The sequence below is a fragment of the Microplitis demolitor genome, chromosome 3, assembly GCF_026212275.2.
Source record: "Microplitis demolitor isolate Queensland-Clemson2020A chromosome 3, iyMicDemo2.1a, whole genome shotgun sequence".
Taxonomy (NCBI): domain Eukaryota; kingdom Metazoa; phylum Arthropoda; class Insecta; order Hymenoptera; family Braconidae; genus Microplitis; species Microplitis demolitor.
The window spans coordinates 22,700,974-22,728,619 of NC_068547.1; the positions used below are offsets into that span (position 1 = coordinate 22,700,974).

Genomic DNA, 27,646 nt, shown 5'->3' on the forward strand with positions numbered 1-27,646 from the left:
TATTTTCAACGTTTGCTTACCATGAGTCACTTGAGACGTTAATAAGAGCAGTTCTTATAAAATAAGTATGGTAATTTTTTTCTTTTTAAATAATGTATAGAGCTACGATTGTGAATTTTTTGCCAAAGGTCTGGTAAAATAGTCACGTCTATTTAAAAAAAAAAAAGAAAAAAAAGATGACTTGAATGTAATGAGATGTCTAGTAATTAACTAATTAATTTAACGTGGGTGGGTTATTAAAATAATATAACTAACAGTTTTCAATAGGAACAAAGTAATATCTTGAATAATTTTTTATAAAAGTACTTAGAAGCTCTTGAAACACGTGGGAGCTAGTTTCAATAAAAAAGTTGGCGTGATTAATTCAAAGCCAAGAAACTTTAAAAATGTCTATTTTATACACAGAGCGCATGGTATAGATTAAAGATAGGGAATACCGAAAGCATCGATTTCCAGAGTAAAGGTATGAATAATATTTCGTGCTAAAGTTCCTACTTGCTGCGCCTCTTCACTCGTACTTTCCGTTTTCGTCTCGGTTACGTCGTAGTTGTAGTTCCCATATATGTATTTTCCGTTTACATTTAACCCGCGAATCCAATGAGCACGAGAAAATTTAACTGTTAATAGTATGACTAAACTCTTATATATATATATATATATATATATATATATATATATATATATATATATATATATATATATATAACAGTTCCATACAAATAAATGCCTTCGTGACCGTGATATCGCGCAATTTTCTGTCAGCTGATTGGCGTGTTTTGAAATTAATCAAAATGTAATTGTAAAACTTGAATACCTTGTAATGAAATTAATAATTTGTAATGATATATTCATTTTACAAACTTCATAATCAATTTACAAAAAATTTTTATTAATTTTTTATTTAAAATTACTTACGCATATTTTATGGGTTTTTTCTCCCACCATTTTAATGGTCTGTCATATAAATCAATACTCGAACTAAATATTAATTTATTTTTATTTATATTTTTTTTTTTATTTAATTTTTTAACTGTTAATTTTAATTCTGACATTTCTAAAAATTATAAAGTACTTTTTATTTTATTTTCACTTAAAAATAATACTAATTGTAACATTAAAGTTACAAAATTATTTTTTGGTTGATCAAAAATTAAAAGAAAAAAAAAACAGAAATAGATGGACATGTGAAGAAATAAACGTCGGAACGTCAGATGTTTTTTTTTTTTGACAGCTGATGGATAGATCGGGTCATGTCGATCAAAGATTCGTGACTTTGTAGACATTAATATTTGACAGCGAATGAGAGTTTTTGTTGTTTCTGCTGATGAATTTTTTCCATTCGTCAAAATTTTTTTTTTCGTGCGGTCCCCACTCAGGAGTTGGACTTATGCCGGCCTCGAATCTTTCTCTGAAGGTTCCCTGATGGCAGGAAATAATTAACTAGTTTCGTACTAAACATACATATATTCACTTTGATCTCAACTAATATTGAACTAACTTCAAGTTCTGACTTTTAAATCAATTTAATTTCTATACTAAATTTAAAACTCATTAATTCGTTACTTTTCATTGCAAAATACTGCAGAAAATTCATAAAATTAATTTACAAATAAATAATTACCTTGGCAGTGATAAAATGATAGATAGCGTATCCAGGAATACAGAGCATGCTGGTCATACAAGAGCACCAACCAACCAAAACTGCCCACTCCGGGTACGGGACACCCCGATACGTAATTCGGGTATTAAATATTATTGTCGTTACAAAAATAAACTGAAAAAATATCAAATATATTTTTATTAATAGAGAAGATTGAAAAATAAAAGGGATTTATTTTTATGTTGCCTGAATTTAGTGACACGTGTTAATTTATAAGTTTGTGATACATATTTTTATAAGAAAGTTCTGACCGGACCACATTAGGTAGCATCTATTCTAGGCGGGAAATTGATATTGTTTTTATTGGCTTACAGATAAAATTATTGGCGTGACATATTTCCAGGAGAATGGCCACCATGGATGGATTTTTTTTCTTAACATAAATTCGAGATCTCGGACGAAATTGTCGCAACCTAATAAATGGTTAGAAATTTATTAATTGTATTTTTTACAGACAAGATGATAAATTTATTCAAAAATTAAGAATTAAAATTTGTGGAAATTACGAAGTCCCAAAAAAATTAAATCTTTTTTAAAAACTTTGAATTATAATTTTTTTTTCAACTTCTAAATTATTAAGAGAATTATTTGAAAAATTTCAAAACTTCTATTCCATTGAATTTTGCAGAAAGTAAAAAAAATTTTTATTATTTTGAACACTTGAAAAATTCTAATAATTCAAATACTGATTTTAATTTCGGTGTTAAAAAATTTTTTTAAACTACTAGGTTGCTATTTTTTTAAAAAATTTCAACAATAATAATAATCAATTACCATAAATCCATCCAACAATAATAACTTCAGCAAGACAAATAGATATCACTGAAATCGAAGCTGCATACCAGTCAAAAACTTGCAACAGATACATGCCGCCCTAAAAAAAAAAATACCAGAACATCTTATACTTATTTTTGCAGAATCAGTAAAAAACAAAAAAAAAAGTATTCAAATAATTACATTCGTTACAAACATTATTGAGCCAAGAAATAAAACGAACAGCGCTGACAGCGTAACCAAAAGTTTGTGCTTACGTAATTTCGGATATGCGTCTGTGATACTCGATATTATTGCCTCTATTTGTACGAACTGAAAATAATAAATAGTCATACATATAAGTACTATGTCATATCTAATCCACCCCCTTAATTAATTACTTATTCAATTTTCTTACACAACTGTCCATTCCAAGGAAATATAACATAGAGAAAAATAATATCGACCAAAATTGTGGGATCGGTAGCATCGTTAGTGCTTCTGGATAGGTTTCAAATGCCAGAGAAGGACCACCTGTAGCAACTTCCTGAATTGGTAGTCCAGTACTGTAAGACATGAATCCCAAAACAGAAAACACGACGAATCCAGCGAAAATACTCGTTCCACAATTCAAAATCGGTATCCAAATGGAATCACTTGAATAAAAAGAAAATTAGTACATTTTTGAAAATTTTTTTAAATTTTGATTTCAAAAATAAGTGCCATGTAAATTAAATAAAATTTTACGACAGTAGATAACTATCTCTCCGCTTCGCGTTCGAAGTGTGCAATTTTTTAAAAAAATTAATTAAAGCATAATTCTGGGCGTGGTGCATTAAAATTCTTCTGATTAAGCTTGGCGCCATGTAAAAATGATCGCTGTAGAGATGATCTCTGTCAAGATTTTGAATATGAGAGATGTTCTCATATAGAGCTGGAAAAATGTGAAAATAATCGTCTGTAGAGTTGTTGCGATGTAAAAATTTATCTGTAGAGTTTAGTCGTGTAGAGAAATTCTCCGTAGGGATGCACCACACCCATAATTTTAGTTAGTATTTCAAATAAAATAAATGATTATTTTAGCTTACTATCGATTATCATTTTTAAATTGATTATAACTGGCCATATTAACAATTCCACCCCATCCGGGACCAAGAGAAAAAAATATCTGTATTGCAGCATCAGCCCACACCTTTTGAATAATTTGAAATTTATATATTCACTGTTTATTAGTTATAAGTTCATTAATTACCCTTAAGTTTGTTAATTCAGACCACTTGGGAGTAATATAAAATAATATTCCATCTATGGCTCCCGGTAATGTGACCCCTCTAATTAATAGTATGAATAAAATAACAAACGGAAATGTTGCTGTAAAATAAACAACCTGAAATGTCAAATGTGAATAAATATGTATATTGAATTAGTTGAAAAAGTATTTATAGGTAAATATTTGTATTATTATTGACCTTCCCCACACTTTTGACGCCATTACAGATGCAGAGGAAGACGATAATCCATGAAACAACGTTACAAGTAAACAATGGCCATACTATTCCACCCATTTCATGGACTCCGGATGATATTTGTAATATATGTAAGCTGAAAAATCAATTTTACCGGTTGATAATATTTTCAAAATTTACAGACACTTAATTTATGAGGAATTACTTGAAAAACTCTTCGGCGGGAGTCTTAACTTTTTTTAGGATTCCACTGACATTGGATGTGTTTCTAAACTGAGCATCATTTATCTATGGAAATTTTAATTAATTAATAATAATAATATTTAAGCACGATAGTGATTATTATTACTTAAAAGAAATAAAAAATACTTTTATGCAACTTGGTGTATTCCAAGGATTATCACAATCTTCCCAAGGCAGTTTACTTCTTAAGGACATCATTAAAAACATTATTGGATAGGATATTACAACATTGTAGTACATTGTGCAAATAATATTTACAATAACAACAGCAAAACCAGCTCCTGTATTATTTTAAATTGAGTTAAAAGAATTTTTTTTTTTTTTTTTTATGATAGTCCCAATTATCGATACACTATTTTATTTTTAAATTTACTACTTTCTTCAGCATAATCTTTGAAAGATTAATATATAAGAGACCTCGGGTAAAAAATTTCAAGCCAGAAAAATAATGAAAATTTTTCTCGATTGAAAAGTGGCCGAAAAAAGACCGAGATAGAGGACACGAGGCCGAAAAAAAGTCGATAATTAGGCCTACAAATAAGCCGACTTAACTTATTGGCCAAATATCAGCAAATTTTCGGTCTCTTTCCCAATTTTTTAATAGTACAACATAGTCATTACTTATTATTACTAATTGTCTTTGAAAATTACCTTTAAATATAGGACTGATACGGAACACAGTTATGCAACCAGTTCCTGCAAATTGTCCTAAAGAAGATTCCATAAAAAACAAGGGAATGCCACACGTGAAGAGCATCAATAGATAAGGCACAAGAAACGCACCTACATAAGGGGAATTTAATTGGATTATAGTCTCGATCCATATACAACTACTCTAAATATAAATATAATTTTTTTGTTTTTACTCAAGTTATTATTATTTTTATTGTTTTAAATGTCAATTAATATAAATATGAGCAATAAAATCGTATGAAGAAAATTAGTTCATAAAATAAATCATATCTATTAATATCTCCCCAACAGGAAATTGTTTGGTGGCTCTAATAATAACAACAATAACAATTTATTGTTATGAATAACTCGTTACTTTCACCACGTGGTTATTAATATTTAGTTTGACATGACATGATAAATATAGACTCTATTGAAGAATTGACGTTGTCAAAAATAACCATGTAGCTGATTTTCTTGAATGATTTATTTTATAAAAAATTTCTGATAAAGTAATAGGATTAAAAATAGTAGTACATGATTTCACATATGTAGACTTGTAATAATATATCAGAGGCGGATTTACGTAAGCGTAATTTATCAATTTAAAAATTTAAATCAAATTATTTTTCAGAAAAATTTTAAGTAACGTTAAACATTAAATAATTTATAAAAGTATAACTTACCTCCACCATTACGATAACATAAGTATGGAAATCTCCAAACATTTCCCAACCCGATTGCATATCCAGCGCATGATAGCAAAAATTCGGTTTTACTTGCCCATGTACCGCGAATTGATTCCGCCTTTTCTTTACACACTTTAACTTCATTATTTCTTGTTGACATTTTTATATTTTATTTCGTATGAAATTCAATTGTATGTCAAAAATTTACACCACTATTTCAATTCGAAGGCGAATAAAGAGGAACTTTTTGATAAAGTCATTGCGATTCACTTTTTTAAAATATTTTTATTTATTTTATTGAAGAGTTTTTTGCAAAAATGAAGTTTTTGGTGAATTTGTCAGAAATAAAAAAGTTAAGTTAAAAGTTTAAGCAAAAGTTGATGATAAGTTTTGATTCAATTTGATGGTAAAAATTGAGATGTTACTAGGAAAGAGAAATAACTCAATAAGATACTTGCGAGCTGTCACGACTGACAATGCTCTTTGTCATATGAATCTCGGACATCAAGTTCCTAAACTAGTCCCCAGTTACGGCTATGTAGTATGCAGTATATATAATATTAAATAAAGAGTATGGAGCATTAGCAGACAAATAGGATGTGATAAAAACGGTTATTATGTTGATGGCTCTGCCGTTACTGCTGGTTCTACTACCAGCTGACAGATATTTTGATCACTGAATGAATTGATGTGATAGTGTAATTGCCGTCGTTGAAAAAATTTACCAAGGGGACAATCTAAAGGATTTAATTTATTTTTATCTTAATCTCGACCAATGTTATCTTGAATTATTTACATTTTTTCTTAAGTGGATAGTGGCGGGTTAAATTCTTCTTGCGACGAGATTTATGTTCATTAGACTGTGATTTATAATTTTGACAGCTGAGTTGACTAAAAATTTATGTAAATAAAAAATTTAATTTTTTGAAACTGGAAAATTATTTTTGTTATAAAATATGGAATTTTCGTAATGAAATTAATAGATCGATTGCAGGCATAATTTAACTATTGACCTAGTTTGTCGGGTGATGTGAGTTGACAGTTTAAATTCCTCAGGCTGCTAATTAAATGCATAGACCTTCAGCGAGATATCGCGATAACGATTTCATTGGTTCAGAGAACGCAGAGTGATTTAAAAATATTTAAACTATTTTTTTCAAATTTCAGTTTTGCCAAATCTGAAAAAAAAAATTATAGTCTATTGATCCGAAATAGTTTCAGATTTTTTTTTATGAACCACCAAATTTTTTTTTATAATCGCATTTGAAAGCTTTACATTTTTGAAGTTTTCCCTATTTGATTTCTATCTACAGAGCTCTAATTAGCAGACAATTTGGTAATGCAGAAATGGTAGCTTGTAATTTTTTCATTCCCGACAATATTTGCAACTCACGATAATATACTGTCGTACCTTTACAGGTTCATACCCTCAGTTACTTTTCAGGCATATACAAAACTAAAAATCCCAGGAATTATCAAAGACCCATTTTACCAACCGACAGAATTCCCTTCTGTTGCTAGAGCCCACTGCGCTTTTACCTACTGAACATTTACGCTGGTACGATTTTTGGCAATTATCTTCCAAGTAGTCAAAGAAAGCAAATCTCCAGCGATGACAAATATTTCCGTGAGATAGCAGCTCTGTCTCAAAAGGAAGTTTTTGATTATTGATATTTATAAATCTTAAATAATCTAAAAATAAGCAACATGATTTGAAAGATTGATTTATTGTGTATATAAAAGGCAGCTCTGTATAAAACGTTGTCCATTTGTCATGAAGAAGGTAAAAGCAATCTAAAATATTCTGCAAGGTGACCTTTCATCTGTAAAAGGACATACATAATAAAGAAGTGGAATGGCAAAGTGGTCTAAGTAGAGAAGAGAAGAGTACTATTACTATTGCTGGTGCTTCTACTCCCAGGATAGTGAGAGTATAAGGGATGTATTAATGTTGTATCTCCTTCTCTCTTTGCCACCCAATATTGGCTATCCTCTCAGGACCACTCTGCAATTGCTCTAATGCATCTCCACTCAAACATTAGTGCGGGTGAAATACACTCCGTCTCCTCTTCGTCTCATCTCTAGAAAACCCCTCGAATTATGTTCAAAACGCTTCGCGCATTTAAGATTCAGCTCACAAATCTTAATAACTAATAATCATTTATTCAAAAATATGTAGCTTCTATTCTTTTGGCATATTTTGCAGAAATTTAGCTTTTGTAGAGAATCTCATGGCAAAAGTTTGAGAAAATTTTTCCACAACGTGTCCAAGTTAGTTGAATAGGTTTGAAAAACATCATCCGTCGTAAAAGCTTATATGTTTATATATTTTTGATCTCTAACAGAATTTTTATTGAATTAATTTTAAAATATTGATAATTTGAAATTTGAAATTTTCATACTTCATAGCTTGTTGATGTGACAGCTTAATTCTATAAAAAAATTTTCTAAATTGGAAAACAGTCTTTACTTTTATTTCGTGACATTTTACGGCAATTTTGTGTTTATTCGAAATTTTGAAAATTACTTCTGAGGAATCTTCCTATTCCTATTGTCAAATTAAATTTTTTATAATATTCACATCGTTTTCAAATATTTTGTAACATACTTTTAAAATAATAGCGACTTCCGATACTCGATAATGTCAAGAGGAATAAAATCAGACTACAAAATTATAAAAACATGTCTTCATTATTTTCCGAGTACTCATTAAAAATAAAAATGCATAACATAACATCGAAAATCGCTTGTCAAAAAGCGATTAAAGGATTTCAGGCTTCACTTATAATGTTTATATTTTATAGATTTTTGTCTATATAATAATTGCGTGTCTCCAGACAGATAATAAGCTCGACTAATCATCTTCAAAATTAAAGTTTATGATTATAAAAATTAGTTGTTCAGTCAGAGAAATTTGGCTGAAAGATAATTATATTAATATATTTCGTGGTTAGTTAATAAATGAAGACGATGATTTATTCAGCAAATGCTTTGTGTCATGCATGGTAGTATAAGTAATGATAAAATATGACGTTAACGCAACACAATCCATCAACATCAGAGAGTCCATGTTGCGTGGGACAGAGACTGTACAGTTATGTGTACACATTGGGCCACGTATCATAATTATGAGATGCATTCGAGTCCTACATATCATCTGTCGCGACATTCTTCATTGTCTTTTTCAATTAACACTCCGACCCCGTTATTTAAATTAATCAGAATAAGCCAAGTCATTATTCACAAACATACATTTATTTATATATTTAGTTATTTATAAATAATCACATTTGTTGACTCGCCTGAATAAATTTTTCAGTAATAGCTAGACATTATTTTTTTTTGTTTACAATGACGATAATTATGTTTAAGGAGACTATTTATTTTCCATTTCGAGTATAAGCAAATAAAATTACGAGTCGTTAAGGGGTCACTCAGTAGATCTAGTAGTTTAGTATCAGTAATGAGACTAAAGTACTGATGGACTGGATGGATACACGTGTGAACAGCTCGTATTGCCTCTAAATAATTCATATGACACGCGACACAAATGCTTGACGTCGGTGTGTGGCGGCGGATAAAACACATACGAACACTCGAAAATATCCGTGTTGGTGTTTGATCGTTTGTCAAAGATTGCGCAGATGATCGATTGCCATCCGACATGAACACTACTATTGATGATGAGTGTCAATTGTGGTCGATTCTTTTCTTTATTAGTTATTTGTACTTTGTAATAAAAAAATAATATTTTCAGCTCCAAAAATGACATTAGTTATTCATTCAATCAATTGACGATAGATTAAAAATATTTTCTAACTATTTTTAGAATAAACGTCGGTTAAATTATTTTTTGAAAACTTGGTCCATTTATTGAGACTCAAAATTAGAAAAGTATTGGGAAACAGTAAAATAAATGTCATTGGTAAATTCCAAAAATAAGTAAATGGACAATTGAGTAGTCCTGAATAATTTTACTTAAATAATTAAATAATTCAAGGAACTTAATGGAATCTAAAATTGGTTTTATAACAGCTGTCATATTTATTTTATCCGTCTCGATCAAATGTTATATTATTGATTCCAAAATTATCTTGACACTATTCACCCAAAATTGAAAATTTATATCTATTTTTATTAATAGAATTTCAATTATCTTTTGCAATAAAATAATAACGACTGTCTTTCAATCAAATCTGAATTTATTATCTTATCACAGTACAATTACTTGCTTAAAATGAATCCATTTTAAATTCTGTGAATTAATAATTAAATGTTTCTAAATTCACACGTTAAATAAATCGAGCTCATGTAAAAATAAAATTTCCCTCGAAAAGAAGTAAAGTAATTTTATTTTAAATTTAATTCAATTATATAAATTTTTTTACAGTTATTATCTCGATAGCTAAATTAATTCGGCTCGTCATGTGATTTTTTAACGTCGTCCGAGTACATCCATTTAACCGACATTCAATTTACCCGGCAATGCATATTTTTTATTTTTTTTTATGCAACTGATATATCCGTACACCATTTCCCCACAATGCCTCTACTGGGTAGAGATGGCATAGACCTCTGATTTACCCCAGAAGCCAGTCGATCACTACCTCCCCAACCCCCTAACCGGAGGATATCAAGTCGGGAGAAAAAGCAATTATCCAAAGACCGTTTTAATTAATTGCTAGGTTTTTATCGTTAAATTTATAAAAATTTACCTCGTGACTACCCATTTATACTTTTTGACGAGAAGTTGCTCCAATCCGGTTCGATTGATTGAAATTATTTTTTTTTTTTTCCCAAACAAATCACTAACGCCCAATAAAAATGATGTTATCATTGAATTTAAAACTAGAAATTTATTTTTAAAAAATAAGTTTTCTTTGAAAAAAACCAAAAAAAAAGTATTCTTAATGAATGGCGAATAATGATTAACGCTTTTGATAATAATATATTTCGATAGTTTTAAATATCACACAGTCTTATGTATTATCATGACAAGAGACGATTGTTATCCCCTTCAGAACAACAGTCTCCGATAACACGTATAGCCAGAGAGCATAATTACTGGGCTGTGCTCAACAATAATTAGTGCAAGATAATTAAAGCGCCGCGAAAGATGAACGATATCGTCTGTCGCTCGTTAGCCGACAGTTTTGATGTCTGTATTTCGTCCAAGCTTTCATCGCGGTTTCCACATTAATCACACACACTCAAACATATCACATCCACTCATCTCGCGCTCAACGTATCACAAAGTCAATTCTAAACGTAATTTCAACGAGCCGTAGATTCGATTTCAGTTTCCACATCAATAACCAAAGCTTCCGGGCTTCATTTCCATCAACACTCACATATTAACTTTGATAAACTAATTATTGTTTAATAGTTATATTCAATACCAATGAAAACAGATACAGCCATACGCCAATATTATCATAATAATAACAAAAAAAAAAAAAAAAAAAAAATACGTTAGTTAAATATTCAGTTCTAGTGATTTTGGTAAATTTGTGGATATTCCGTGCGTTTGTAATTACGATACCATTAAAAGTATGGAAATAATTGACTTTAATTATTTCTTACCACCTTTAGGACACCCTAGGACAGGACCCTATGAAATGCTGTTGCTAAAATCCTTGATTAACTATCAGAAAATTGATTACTCATTAATGATAGTTTAGATTATTATGCAGTTATTGACTTGATAACTTTTATTTTTGGATACTATCCATTACTCAGGGGTTCAATCAAAATAAAATAGATGATAAAATGTCTTCAGACATCTCTAAGTCTTTAGGGTGGATAAAATTCCCATGTAGAAGTAAAAAAAGTAGTGATAAAATCAGCGGTTAGAATTTGTCTCTCGTGAGTACAAGGCAGATGATGATCGTGGTAAAGAATGAAAAGCCAAGTAGATTGCTCAGGGGGTGAAAGATCTGTATTTTTTGGCCGGATTCGGTAGATAGAATCTGGAGTGATCCGATGAGACAATCTATCGGCAGAGAACACAAGACAGGCGTGGTCTATACGCCCGTTTTGGAGAAACGTTCGTTTCATGAGCGTAAAGAAGAATAAAAAAAAAACGGCTCCGTAGGACAGTGGATTTTTTTTATCGAGGATGAGAAGCCAAAAAACCGCGACAAGACTAACAAAAGTAGGTGGATAATATGACTCTGGCGAGGGAGATTGTGATGATGATTGGGAAAGATAACGAGAGTGAGAGGGAGATAAAAAATTCCACCCCTTTTTTATGGCTCCAGTGCCACGCGTTTCCTCTTCTCTGTCCTGGATTTCGAGTATTAACGGTCCTTTTATACACTTACTGAGCTTCTATTCCTCAGCTCTATCGGAACTTTTTGCGAGGACTACTTCGCTACGGCTACGACTACTTTACGGTACTTTTCGTGATCCGACGACTTGCTGACGTCAAGAACCGTTATTCCACCGACAAGATTACCCGTTTGGAGCTTTCACCTATCCGGATAAAATGCGCTGTGATCGTCTGGCAAATGGGGATCCGATATGTGTATGCTCTCGCACAGTAGTAGGGGTTGAAAATAAAAACAATAAAACTGTTCTTGATTGCTAGAGATATGCTGGTCTTCGTAATTTTATTTTATTATTATTGATAATGCTGATAATGCAAATTTTATTCACTACCACTATGGATTTTTTTCAGAATAATTGAAATCCCCATATTTGAATTATTTTCGACTGTCCCCCTTCTCGCGGTTTCATCATGTAAAATTTAAATAAACCATCAAAAATAAATAACAAACAATAAAATAAAATATGTTACCAGTTTGCAGAGATGAATAAGAAAGCAATGAAATAAATAATAAGCAAGTATTTATGGTAATTAGAGAAAAAAAATTCCATAACAAATACTTATCATAAATAATATAAGCGAAAGTGGTCGTAGTTGTATAAGTGTACGTACCTATATATATATATTTATGCATAAATATACAAGTATAGATCCCTTGGCCCATTTAAGTCTCATCTAGAGGGTTGAGGGCTTGGAGTAAAGCTCGGGTAATTTATCACCAAGTGTACACTCGGCACTAAATAAGGGTGGCCCCTATCAACTCGACTGTCCTTCTCTGTAAATCTCACTCCAATGTCAGTCCCGCATAAACCTCGCGAATTGTTAGTGACTGTTTCTCGGTCCCCTTTCCATCTCTGCCTACAGGATTCTCTTTTCCGTCAGTCTGCCACTCGGCTCAGCTCTGTGCTCTGTACTGCCTGCCTCACTGCCTATGTTTCCTATCTACAGAGCTTCATTGCTGCACCAGATTTTCACTGTTGTGTTATTTTTGTATATATGTATATATATATATACTTTACTCTACACTCTACACTCAATTCTCTCTTTCGTTTTTATTATCCTCGTCCTCGTCTAATGTTATTCAAGACTTGGATTAAAACGTGTATACTTCTCTCAACTTATTCCCATTTGCAATCGAATACTCCGCCTATCGCAAACGGGATTTGTATCTCTTTTATAGCTGACTCGAGAAATAAACTGATAAAAAATAAAAATAAAATAAAATACAGATAAATTGAGAAAAATAAAATACTATGAACAACGGAAATGTTTTAGTTGGGAAATCAAAGTAATCGTAAGGTCAAGTTTACTTTATTTTTATTATTATTTCAATAAATGTTATCATTATTTACCCAATTTTTTTTATGCCATTTTTTTTTTTTTAATTTTGACTGAAAAAAATTAAGGGTTGGGTCACCATGGGTTCAAAGTTTAATGTCAGCTCAGAATTAAATTATCTGCAAATATAAAATTAATTTTTGTCAGCGGGTTTGAAATTTTACTAAAAATCATACCCTCGTGATTTTATTACGAGAACATCATACATCAAAATTTTTTTTTATATATTTTATGTCATATATATTTTTTAAATTCTCTGTGATAGAAAAATAGAATCAATTTTTTTCTAAATCGGTTCCATCGATCGTGAACTTTTTTTTTTTTACTAAAAAACTAATTGAAATAAAGCTTTAAATTTTTTGGTATCTGAGTCTTTTAAAAATGCATATATACTCGGAAAAAAAATTTTCCAGCAATTTCAAATTTTCAAACTCCTGCTTAGTTCCCTCGATTGCTGATATTTAAATTTATAAAAATTATGAAATTAATTTATGATTTTTCAGAGTACCCTCAATTATCTTGTATAATCAACGAGTGTGTAAAAATAATTTAGCAAACCAAAGTCAATAAAATTTATTTACCTCTCCATGTTTATATTTTTCTCAATAACGCAGATTGAGTGGATAGACAGATATTGAGTCTGTAATCCGGCCACTATCCGCGGATCAAAAATTCATAAACTCTTTTTCTGCCAATACTCATAGCAAGTTTACATTCTATTTTTTAATAAAATCACACCAGCCGCCACTGGCTGCGATGCTGTATCAAATAGTACAAAAAAAAAAAAAAAAAAAAAAAAAAACAAACAAAAAACAAAAATAAATAACAATGAAAATAAATAAATAAATAAAAGAAATGAATCGAAATATTAAGCCGAGAAAAAATAACCAACATCACTCTTTATCTGTTCCTACATACATACACAAATATATATGTATATAGAGTGAATATATGTACGAAACAGAGTGTAGGCGTTGGAATGACTCAATTTAGTAGACTCGTTTATCAGTCGACATGGAATTCGCACAATAGTTTTCTATGCCCTCCTCTTTTTATTTCTATATATGTAAAGCTGAGTGTTGTTGTGTGTTCACTCAGATAAAATTTGATTTCCTATACCGAGATTACAATTTCAGTTATTTTGTTACTATTTTTAACAGAAAATAATCTTTGATAGTCACAGATAATTTATAATAAATAGTGAATGCTCTTAACTGTCATAAAAATAGCAAGAAATTAACCTCTATGTAGAAAAATATATAAAGCGGAGAAAAGGTTGACGGGTTAGTTTTCTCATCCATTTATATTTTTAATTTATCTTTATGCGTATTGTGATGTCTTCTTGGGAGTGTCAGGTCAACGGGTGGTGGCCTGCGAATTTGCATCTATCTTTCTAATTTCGTTGAGCCAATCTGCATGTTGTTATGCCACTCCATGGGGTGAACAACGGCCCGTTAAACCGGAGGTCGCTTAAATAAACCGTTCCCGCGAGGCTGACTCTGCTCTACCAGCTTTCCTCTCACTTGCTCCCATCCTCGCCGGTTTATCCCAACTTTTTTACTCTATTGCTCTCTACTTAACCTTTTTTTTGTGTCTTTACACGCCTAGCTCTCGAAGACACGCCGTCGGTACCGAGTACAATTGTAAATTTAATTTTTAACTTTCAAATGCTTAAATTCCCGCTGGTCATTTTGGTTCCGTAGTCTATTAAATTTATTTATTTTCATTCATCTCAAATATTTTTACTTCTCCCTAATCTGCATTCATTTCGATGAGAAATAATTTATAAAACTTAAGTTCTAATTCTAAAAATTTTTATTTAAAATTTTTTTGCAACCCGTGATCTCATAAATTTGTCACACATTCACACCGTTGTCGTTTTTATCTCGACAAAGTTACTGAAGAATAGATAAAACTGTCAGGATCTCGGGTAATACAGAGAAAGAGAAGCCCAAGCTGTTATTTTTGCTGGGCTTCGATCTTCTTCGTAAGACGGGCTTACAAGGGCATTAGGATCAGTAGATTTTCTGGTCATCGGCACACGATTTGTGACTGCCACAAAAAATAAAACTGAAGACTCTATCATTGCTACATAATAAAAGTTCTTAGCACTCTTTATCCTACGATTAATCTAGCTCTTTTGGCTTTAGATTTAGATTTTGAGAAAGCGAACAATGTCGAGCTAATAGCGGGCTGGTTTGATCCCATCAGCAAATCAACAATCATCTTAAACTATCGCATGCTGACTCACTCGTCACTCTAACCCGGTGAACCGCGTAGTCAGCTACGTACCATGACGGCAAACAATGCATCGTTAAACGCATTGGTCTTTATCATACGTTGAGTTGACGACATCAGATTGTGTCATCTGTTCTTAAAAGTTTTAAAGTGCCAGTCAGCACGTAACCACTATTTCTATTCCTTCAATTTATCTTGCCGGTTTCAACTTCCTTGCATTAATTATTTCTTTTTACTTTTAATTATTTATTTTACTTGGCGATGATCATCAATTTTTTAATGATAAGAAATTCTGAGGTTTAATGGGTCACCTTCAAAATTTGACGAAATTTTCATTTTATTTTGGCCTGACAAATTATTCCACCCCGTAGATAATTCAAAATTTATTGAAGATCAATTGATTGGGACAAATGAAAAATTTTCTAATGTTGACCCTTAGAGGGGAAATTTTTATAAATTTTTTATTTTATTTTATTTTATTTAAAAAACTGAAAATAATTTTGATTAAATAGGGAACAAAAATAAAATTTATATGTCAATGACAACAAAATATCGGTAATAAGGGGTGTTAGAAAATGGTTACCCTGATGAACCCTGAATCGCGGCATTACGAGAACTGATTGCACGAAAACTGTGCACGCGGAATGGCTGAAAAGAGAGGTAATGGTGAATAAAGAGAGAGAGAAAGAGAAAAGGACAGAGTGGTGATGATCCGATGGCGCATGAGGACGCACGAAAATTAGAGGATGGTGTATGGGTTAGAGAAATTCAGCAGGGACAGTGGGAGTTGCGGTCACGTACTGCCAGGATCCCAAGAAGGGGTTGTCGCTCCTGGGCTCTGGTGCAAAAGATTCCAAGGGGTTGGAGAGTTAGTTAGTGCGACGTGTGATGTCGCGACGTTCATGCTCTCAGATAGTTGCAATAGATAGAGAGCGTAACCGAAGAAGGAGAAAGAAGAGCCAGCGAAATTGCGGCTCGTGCTTGTGCACATCGACACGACTGGTATAGAGAGTTGTCGAGTCTTGGGGTAAGTTAGGAATCCTAAATTGTCCCTGGAATCTCGGCGAATTACCCACGAAATTATGATCCGATTAGGTCCAACGTTCATTCACAGTGATCTCGAATTGAGCACGTGCGTGGAATAACCGATGAATTATTTTAACGCTGTCTAGTGGATTTTCAATGAAATTCTTTCCGAATTGTTTGCATTGTTTTCACTGACACTTTTTTTTTAATACCTTCGGAATTAATTTCAAATAAATAACAAACTAAGTAGATATTTTTGAACATGAATTATTGAAGACAGTAAAATCCAGCATAATTATTTATTTAAAAGCAACTATCCCTTTTTGCATTAGCAAATAAGAGTTTGTGTTTAAAAAAAAGCTAGTTATATTATAAACGTGTGCATTAATTATGCAGCGAAACCGTCAACTACGATAACCACTTTGACATTTTATGGCACTTTCATCTCATGCTCGTAAAATTAAAAAATTCATCGTTCCGACTAACATTCAATAATGCAGTCTTGCGTGACTTTTCCTCAACGTTTACGCTGCTCTATGCAACCGTTTATTTCTTCTTCCCCAGGTACAAATTAATATTTCAATGACGCAATAAACATAAACGCCGTCTAGTCGTGTCTTGTGTCCACAAAAACAAGATTAAGGGTCCTCTCAACATTCTCAACAATTATATACTAAAAAAAATTTAATATCTTTACTTTTTCAACCCTAAATTATTTAAATAAATTAATTTTGTAAATTGCAAGTATGAAAATATTGCGATTTAAAAATTATATAATGCTCGAATTACGGTCTAAGTGCCACTTGCATTGGCATAATCCAGTAAAAAATTGTTGTCCGTCGGCGTGCTCGTAATATCACCGTAAAATAGTCCTCAAGTGTGCTTGCAGTGACTGAAAGGGTTGAAGAAATTCCGCGCAATTGAAAATGCTGAAAAAAAAAAAATTTTTTTTTTTTTACTTGCGTATACACGCAGTAGTTTTAATTATTGACCGGCTCAAGTTGTTCGTACGTTTAATTTTTTGAAAAAACTTGACAAAAATTATCCATCGACTTGCAGAAAAAAAAATTCAAGGATCGGCGTACGAATAATTCAAGTGCAGAATATTCCGACTTTTGATTACCTAAAATAGTGTTAATAATTGATGTAATTTATTAAAGACGCTGAGAGCTACTAAATTCCACGGATGCTGTAACCGATAAGATTTTAAATTTTGATATTTTTTTTCTTTGTTAATTAAATAAAATAAAATTCTTTAGTGGGGATAGAAATGGGGATGATAAACATTGAAGTGAAAAATTTAGCCTGAGTGGTTTTAGAAGTCTTTAGCTAAAAATAAATGAATTGATGTACTTTAATCGTTGAAGCTCTCAATAAACATGATGCTAATAAGCATCGCAGCCAATTAGCAGCGTAGCTCATTATTTACGAACAAATTGGCTCTGGAGGATTTAGCGCAACGTTCGCCCACTAGTTTATATACTTGTGTTATATGTTTAGTCCCTTTTCCTGCACGCAAACTCTGTGTACGTACCCACGGGTATATGTTATGTGTACATGTGTGTATAAATAAGAGTTTTGATCTGAACGGTTTGTAAACACGCGAGAGCTTGTCAAGATACTTTATTTGCTTAAATATTGACGACTAAATTTTTTTTACGTTTTTGTCATTTCTGAGGTCCCAGAATATTCGATCGGGCTCCAAACTCATTTCACTTTGATCAATAATTTAATTTAAAGGGCCAAACAGAATAATAGTTTTCTTTCAAGTCAATTTTTTTGGCATTTTTTTTTCAAATTTTATATAATTTATTAAATAAAAAAAAAATATAATGAGTGTTTGACAGAACGACGTTACTTCGTATCCGAGAGATCAGTCATTAAAAGTTTTTAAAATAATCGTACCCGCTTTAGTTACAAAAAGAAGTTTTCATAATAATTAAATAAATGTATAAAAAAATTGAATAATATGAAAAAAACGTTATATTAATTAAATAATATTTGAAAATACATTAAAGCTTTGTATAAATTAGGCAAATTGAAAAGTTGGTGCTCATTGTTTCAAATCAATGGATACTCATTAGTGAGTACGGTCGGTTGAAAAACAGACAAGTTGTACGGCAGTAACGAGGAAGGCTGAGTTCAGAATAAACTTTATATATATACGTTAACATTTAGTTGTACATATATATTGTATAGCAATATATATAGACAGATAAAATTGATGCTAAAGATAATGACCAATAATATTTTACACTGAACCAAATACTTGCAATATCAAAGGAAGTTTTTCATTTTTTAACTGTCTTCAATTAAAAATTGATATTTAATATTCATTATTACGAAATTTTTAATATCTTTTTAATATTTTAATGGACATGCGCAATTTTTTTAGGTGTTTATAGTTCGATAAAAGTTGAATAGAATAAAAATGTGGCAGTGAATATTAAAAAAGAACAATAGTAGGACAGTCTAATTGATAAATTTTGACTTTCATTGAAATAAAATAAGAATTGAATGCAACATTGTTTTAGTTTGAGAAATAATTACATTTTTCACGCGTTAATCTGCGTGGGTGTGATAACACTACGATAGGGGTTTTGAAATGGTGCAGGAAATGAAGAAAAGCTGATATAGTGAAATTCGCTGGGCGGTATTGCTCAATGCTGCGATCGTTATACCAATTTGTTTTACACGTTGTTAGCCCGTTCACATTCATTAGTAACATCATAACAATTGACAAAATCATTCTTTATGAATATAATGTTTATAAATATTGAATTTCATGTTTTTAACCCAGGCCGCGCCATTATTTTTTCGTCTGGCTTCATTTTTATTTGGCCTTTAGTCTACTCTACAAGCCAACTTTCCTTTTATTCGACTTCGAACTAAATTGTTAGTGCTTCCAAATAGCAGATTTTAAACCATTGTTACATTAAAGTAACACAGAAAATTCAACACCTCTATCACTATCAAATTTTCATAAAAGATTTTCTGCTGAAAAATTATTTTTCATAAGCTTCTTTTCGCTTTTCTCATTTTCTACCGGAAAAATCATTGTGTAAATAAATTTTTATATTTTCTAGTCAGAAAAGTTATTGAAGACTTTTTTTAGGAATATTTTCATAATCAGATATATTTTTCAAAGCATGCTTTAATTTTTCTATGACTTAAATTATTTCTTTTCAACCTCCATGCACTTAAAACGATCTGAAATCACTTTTCCAAAAAAGCTTCGACATTTTTTCACATTTTTCCGTTTTATCATCTCTAGAAAAATATTTCTGCTCATATTCCAAACTAAGTTTTTATTTTCGTAAATTTTCTCTCATCGAATCATTTTTCAAGTTGGAAACAAAACATTTTTTACTCAGATTTTTTGATCTAAGCATCACTTTAAGCCCAACCTGTGCCGAAACATAAACTACACTATCATCTACCACAAAGCCTTTAATAATGACCATACTATAAATTTCCAAGCATCTGGCCATTAACAACCGACCATATCTCGCACAACATACTTCTACAGTTTATATAGCTTTGGATACTCGGGTGTTTTTGCTATAGATTTGCTAATAATTCTCTTAGCAGGCATTATGCTGCTTACAAGTCCAAGAAGTTGGCCCTCAGCATTATCCCCAGGAACGTGGGCTCCGTTCGGTAGAATCCGCATTAAATAATGATTTGAGAGCCTCTCGGACCTCGCTTGGCTTTACTTGCCGTTATAGTACAGCCAAGTACGAGACACGATCAAGAGATCGTTGGCTAATCGCGTTCGTTTATAGTTTAAGCCATATCCCAAGTGCAAATTCCGCGTGGCATAATATTTCATGCAATTATAGGTAACTATCGTGCGAATAGCTTCACCGTTAAGTAACAACTATTTAGCCAGCAGATCTGCTGGTGGTAGTCTTCATTGCAGCTTGGTTAAATAATGGTGGCGATAACGGACATTAGAGCAAGAGGGAAAAAGGAAGGGCGGTAGGGAACTGAGAAAGATATCAAGTGTAGATCGGGGTGAGAAAATAAGACGAGACGATATATATCTGTATGTACAATCCAGATTGTTGAAGTAGGGATTGGAGGAGGTATGATAATATGAGGGTTGTATAAAATATATTAGTGATGAGATAGTAACTGTGAGAGGGATAAAGAGAGTAGAATTTCCGAGTTAAACCAATGGTATGTGCTAAACTATTTTGCAATGTCGTCTATATCTATGATGATCGTATCTATTTGAAAACTAGACTTCTCTGGTATATATATATATTTATTATGTATAATGCAGCACGGGTTTACGGGTTACAATTTATCGAACGGTTAATATCTGGCATCATAGTTTGATAACAAGCAAGTATAGTTTCAGAATTTGGAATAGAAAACCATTGGAAAAAAAATAATTTTTATCGAACGCGATCTTATTAAAACAAAGTAGGCCTAATTGATAAGATTCATAGATCTGCATTTATCTATAGATTTATTTAGATGATACTTAAGGTCATGTAATCTGAAATAGAAATATTTTCTTAACTCTCGAAATTAGTTTATTCAATTCCATGCAGGTCTAAGGTATTTTTTTCCGAGTCAATGCTGCTAATGATAAAATTTATTTTTAATTTGTGGATCGTTAGTGTAAGGTTTTGAAAGGGCTTGTCATGACAGCTTTACCAAAACGGGTCGGGAGCTTTCGTGTGCATGAAAAGACATCGGGCCACATAACAGAGGTCCTCGTTAATGGAGATCGTTTGCAACTGTTTAATTTTGCTCAGACGAGCGACCTCTTGCTCTCTCATTCTCTCGTATTCTCGCTGGTACTTGTATATACATTATATCTGTCCTCTGCAATACAACCAAGCAAACCGGGATTTCGACTTGTATATAAAGCGGGGAATTGTAACAGAAGGATGTCTCACTCACTCCTCAGTTTCTCGAAACTCACATTGCGCTTCCTTGGCCTGCCAACTCCCGACACCCGTCTCCCCTTTCTCGTAACGCTAACAAGTACAACTCATTATAAGTTGACGTAGCTGTAAATTGTCCCCAATTAACTAAGATCACTAGATATTATTCCAATATTGTTTAATACCTTCTCTGAGGTATTTTGCAAGCATTTCTATGCTTGCTTGTATTCACTTATAAGTAAATTTGAATATTGCAGAACGTAACTAAGGGCATGAATGGTTGGTTTTAGTTCTGGTGCTAGCACAGAATAAATAAGAGTCGATAATGAAATGAGTGTGAACGGCAATAGATAAATACTGATGGTCACACAGGCACTTTGTCAAGGATCCAATTGAATATGCGATCGAATTGAATTACCATCAATGAGAAAGTAACCTGTACTATTGGTATTGATGTCGCGATAGAGAAGAGAAGCCCGTACGCGCCGATGGCGTGTGTCTGGACAGAGAACAACTTCAAAGAAACACACGATGCTACCATCGTTGCTGAAGCTCGATCCAAGTACCTACGAGTATAAACCATTATTCGAACTGAATGAAAACGATAGCTGCTAGCTGTGGTGTTCTATCTGGTGTGGGCATACAAGAGGAGTGGAGCCACCGATCCAGGCACATACACTGATCCGACTTTACAATGCATAATTAAAGACGACGATCCCTTTAATCCCGTCGTCATGTTTGCGTTTTCTCGTGGCTATCGGTATTCTGGACCTTTGACCGTATCAGTAGAATTACTCGTATTCTCATTTCAGGGTGATGCATATGTTAGTATACTGATGCTAGTATTGCAACTCTGGACTCTGGACCCTGGTCTTTGGACTCTAGACCCTGGATTCTGGACGCTGGACTCTATACTAGACTACGAACTCGGGATTCTGGAGCAAACCTACTTTTAACCCAATTCCTATCTCATCTCTTATCTTCTTTTTACCTCAAAATGTAACCGCTCGACTGTCATTAGCAATTGCCAAGTCTCCAACATGAATGGGGTTGGATATCATCTACTTGTTTTTAATCTTATTCATTCTCTATCTTTTGACGACGAAAAAATCGTAACACGCTCTCGTGATTAATCCAATGACAAGTTTTATGAACGGAGTAGAAGCTATTGGTACTAATTGCGAGTATAAATATCAGTTAACTTGCAGAAGAAATATTAAATTAAAGGCGATTGTGATGGATATTTTAATGGTTATATATATTTAACATAACATTAGATAACATTTATTGAACGACTAAGCTATCTAGAGCGAAGGGTTTCTCGTGGGCAAGACTATAGGTGGTAGGCAAGAGATAATGAAATATGGGAAAGCTTTTAGCTTTTAGCAAATGTCTGATATTGCCCAGAGTACGTAGGTCATTTACTTCCGTTAGCCAATATGTCGCATTACCACCCATTATAAACAATAAACAGCACTCTCACTATATAGGAGAGAAAAAATACTTCATTATTTTTATATGTTATTATTGATTTTTTTTTTTAATGAATTTTAAACAAAATTAAGTCTTACTGGGTTTTGGAAATGTGCACCCGTGATAAATTTTTTTAAGGACTTGTTAAGGTTTGTCCTACCGAAGGACATCATAACAAACATAAAATAACGATATTTTTGGGAGTTATTCCCAACAGGAGAAAAGTTAAGGACTACTCTTCGTAGAATGAAGTTAAGACAGTCATCCTCATTTATCTTCATTTATCCTCGTATTAGTCATAAATCGGAAAATCGGTCTATCAATTGACCCTGCGAGCCAGCCCCAAAACTTCCCGTTATTTTCGAGCTCTTTGATTTTCTATTATTTTACTTCGGTAGAGCCTCAGATATGATGTCGGATGATAATCAGAAGGAAATATGCGAAAAAAATATCCGATGAACACACAGAGCAGATACCCAGACACAAGCCAGACAGATGCCAGACCCATGCCCATACACATGGGTCTGAGCTTTTCCAGGTCTCTGAAAATTAAGGAGATAAGTTATGGGCTACTTTTTGTAGAAAGACGTAAGGACCGTGATTCTTAGTTATCTCCATGTATCCTAATTTATTCTCATATCGGTCATAGATCAAAACTAAATTTTACATACCGTTTTTTCGAATCTAACCATTATTCAATTTTTCCTGCACTAATTGTAAAAAAAAAAAAGAAAAAAATTATATATCAATAACTAATTCTCCATTAACTTTATTAGCCAAACAGAATCTTAAGTAGTTTTGTTTAAATTAATAACCATCAAGAGCAATTGAGATGTTGAATAAATTTTTTATTTACAAGAATCCCTCGTTTTAATCGTCACTACAAGCGTCCACTTGGTTTAACACTTAACCCAAGTGCATCATCGAGTGCATTATCGTGTTCAAAACTTTCGAGGTTTCTACGCCCTGTCCTACGGATATAGATGTACATTAGTCGTAATCCCTTATACTTAATAAAATAAAATTGCTGCTATCATGCCCTCGTTTATAACCTCACCTACTTATCTATGTATTTATTTATTTAAATTTTCCAGTATGAAAGTAAAAATAAACTGTCGTTACAAAAACATAAAAGCAAGCTTGCCATTATCCATGTAATATGTTTGACATTACAAGTGAGTCATTGTTATCGAGCAGGCAAGTAATACACATATATATGTGTGATATAGAAGGTGAACTACGTCGCTCGCGTGACGATCGACGAGATCGCTAGAGCCAGAATACGACTGATACCAGTTATTGTTGTCACTCAATTATTCATCGACGTTTCGTCATATATGTAATTGATAAGTGTTTTTTTTTCCCTTGTATCTTCACCCCAGTGCACATTGTAAATTTTTTTAACCTCCCTGTTGCGTGCATCAAATAATACAAGATGTCCAGACTATTAAATAATTTATCATCTACTAAATTTGATATCTAAAATAATAAATTATTTATTTTCATTCACCGACAAATTAAATATTTATTTTTTGGAAATATTTTTAGCTGGTAAATTATTTTATCTTTTTAAAAGCTTTTATATTTTAATGATAATGATGATAATAACAATAGTTGAAGGCACATAAATTTTAATAAGAAATAGTTGTAGGTGTTAATGCGTTTGAATACAAAAATCCACATTTAATTCCTCGACCTTTTATTTTTTTAAAAATAAAATAAATTTTCCACCTGCAGCTTTTTTTCCGCCCTTGGCCTCTCGGACTTGTTCTCGTTCGCGTATATCAAATATATCTATGTACATATATGTATATATGTCTTTTATTTTTTTTTTCTATTCTGGTGGACTATCTCGTTTTACTCCTTCGCACCCACGAAATACAGCACTAATGTGAGCACGAGTGCCGAGGAACGTGCGTCGTTAGATTTATACCTGGCTCGTGAACTCGAGACTTTTGTCGAGTTAACTGCCGACCTCAAAAGAATTTAATGAAAATACCGTCTGTATAATGGGGTAAAAAGGCATCTATGTGAAGATGGTTAAGTTACTTATTTATATATAAATTTTTTATGTCGAAATTTTGTGAAAAGTCATTTTTAATATTTTTAGAAAATTATTGGTATTCAAATTTACTGTTAAAAATTTACAGTATTCAAAAAATGATTGTCGGTAAAGTCAAATTCAGTTCATTTTTTTTTTAATTTAAAGGAAATATTCTACGAATGTTATCCCGGGTCAAAATATTTAGCCTCAATCTTGCCTAACTGAGTAAAAAACATTTTGAGCCGCATATGATGCTCAAAAAGCCTCAATGAGCCTTAAATGATGCTCAAAGATCCTCTATGAGCTTCGATGAGCTTTAAATGAACCTAATCTCCACTACGAAATTTAAATTCGATTAGTACTCTTGAGGCTCATTGAGGCTTTTTGAACATCATTTGAGGCTCAAAATGCTCTTTTTACTCAGTGAGGCTAGATTGAGGCTTACTTGGGTTCGATGGAGCTAGATTGAGGCTAGATATTTTGCCCCGGGATATTTAAAAAAATAAATGAACATAAAATAGTGATTGCAAACGAACGAATTGTGAAGAAGAATGACATTGTGGATGAATATTAAATTTGTAATATATTTGAAATGTAATGAGACTGTTGAGTCTAGTCGACAGAGCTCGTTAGAGTGTAAGCTCTCGCCTCAGCCGTTTGTTCTCCCGGTGATTTCGTGTGTACGCGAGACTGAAGTTAAGAGTCGCGAGTGACTGAGGAGCCAGAAGAAGACAAGGGGTTGAAAAGGGAATGGAACAAGGTAAGGAATGGACGGATAGAGGCTGTGGGGGCCAATTAGGGGCGCTAACCCCTCGACACACCCTTCTGCCCCACAGACCCGCAGTCTAGATTGGATTTGTTTAGATTGGTTCTCACTGGCGTAGTTCTTCGTGGGCAACAGTTTTTCAAACTCTTTATTTTCACTTTCACTTGCTGTTTATATTTAATTCATAGAGAAAGTAGAAGAAAAAACGAATGAAATTTTTATGAATTCCAATTATTTATAATGATCGTTTTAATTTGGTGTTAATGGAGCTTTTGATGGCAGCAGTGAAAAGAATGAGGCACAAGAGTAAGAAAAAATTTTATTGAGACATAGAGGGTAAAAAATACGCCAATGCTGCCCCCATCAGAGGCGGCTCGTTAGTGACGGATTAGTGATGTACGTGTGCCTTTGCTACCTTCAGAGTTCTAACCCTCTGTGTACTCAGACCCTGATTTCGAGCCCCAACTTACATTATTTTTTTTGCTACTCAAGAATAAAGGCAAACTAGTACAAGAATTTTATCTTATTGTTATTATTATCATCATTAATAATTTTTTAATTATTTATTCGAATTTCGTGAATTTTTTGAATTGTCATAAAAAATTTGTGAATAAAAAATTTCGGAGTAAACTCGAGTCCTTTGAAAATTAAACAAAAAAAAATCTTTGTGAGATCCCGTCTTACCCTCGGAATTTCTTGTTTTTATTAAAACTATTGAAAAATTATGACAGAATTGAAAATAAATGAATGTGAATTTTTTACAATTGAAACCTGAAAAAATTACGCGTTCAATTATCCGAGGTGCCCATCTTTCCTTTACTTGTAAAAAATAATTATCGATATATTTATTTACAGATAATAATGATAAAAAAATATTGGCACATTCAATGGAAAAATAACTGACATTTATATTGTTTAAAAAAAAAAAAAAGTCCTGATATTTGACCCACAAATTGATAGTTTATTCTTTCCATTTTATTTTTATAGAACAAAATTCCTCTGGCGAGATCGAGTACAGGACGAATAAGCGATCAGAACACGCGCTAACGCAATATCCAACCCTTCTGAGCTCCCGTTGCGGCGACTACCCCATTGCCACAGCATCAGCAGTACCACCAGAGCAGCAGTAGATCCACGCGCGTTTAACTCCCCCGAGGGCTCGGTGACCCTCATTCACTATACCGACTCTTTCACTCTCTGTCCATGTGCTGGGTGTGTATTGGTATCGAAGGACGATCGATTCTCACCAATTATTAGTTGGCTAACTGGTTCCGATTGGAAGAATAGGTTTGATAGAAATGCGGCTCTATGGGAAATTAACTCTCATCGAGAGTTCGGGGCTCGGTGTCCGTTTTCCACAGCAGGACATTTTTGTTTCCCGAACTCGTAAAAACTCTTTCACCCTTATATGGACGCGGAGTATAACCCTCGTCGCGTCGACGTCATTCCATTTTACAACGTGGTCGACATGCAGTTCGAAACAATCATTCTCCATATCGACTGTGTCATTTTTAGTTTCTGTTGTTTTTATTTTTCCTCCAGTTGCTAAAACAAATACGCGATGACTATTATATTGACTTTAGCTTTCAATAGAACGCCCAGATTTTTTTTAATTGTAAAAATACTGTCACCAATTGTATAGATTTATTTTTTTTTGCTCCAGGCTATTTGACAAAATTTTATATTTTTTTTTTATATTTTTATTTACTGTTATTACTTTTTATAAAATTTAAATGATCAATTACACGATGGTAATTTTAACCATTAAAATAATAAATAATTTTTATTCAACGAAAAAAAAAAAATAAATAACTAAATAAAAATCACAAGTAAATAAACCTTTAACTAGAGCATAAAAGTTGAGCGGTAATAAAAAAAAGTGTTGATGTGTATGTACTAGGACGACTCCCTAATCCACGTTAACAGCAGACAAATTGAAGGCATTCTCACCGTCAAAGGCCGGCCTTTATTCACAAATTTTTTTGTTCCTTTATTTTTTTAACACCGCATATCCTCACATCGCCATTACACGCCGTCATTGACTTGACT

The 27,646-nt window shown here is 32.5% G+C and overlaps 1 protein-coding gene across 1 annotated transcript; it reads right to left on the reverse strand.

The window, feature by feature from the left end:
* Nucleotides 1–1,226: 1,226 nt before the first annotated feature.
* LOC103575221 (sodium- and chloride-dependent glycine transporter 1) lies at nucleotides 1,227–5,953 on the reverse strand. The gene is made up of 13 exons (XM_008554926.1): nucleotides 5,481–5,953; nucleotides 4,774–4,905; nucleotides 4,249–4,403; nucleotides 4,085–4,167; nucleotides 3,883–4,015; nucleotides 3,666–3,800; nucleotides 3,502–3,605; nucleotides 2,832–3,069; nucleotides 2,618–2,746; nucleotides 2,435–2,534; nucleotides 1,973–2,073; nucleotides 1,622–1,774; nucleotides 1,227–1,419 (listed from the first exon to the last, which is right to left on the reverse strand). The coding sequence occupies exons 1-13, from the start codon at nucleotides 5,641–5,643 to the stop codon at nucleotides 1,258–1,260; spliced, it is 1,788 nt and encodes a 595-aa protein (XP_008553148.1). The 5' UTR covers nucleotides 5,644–5,953; the 3' UTR covers nucleotides 1,227–1,257.
* Between the last annotated feature and the right edge of the window lie 21,693 nt (nucleotides 5,954–27,646).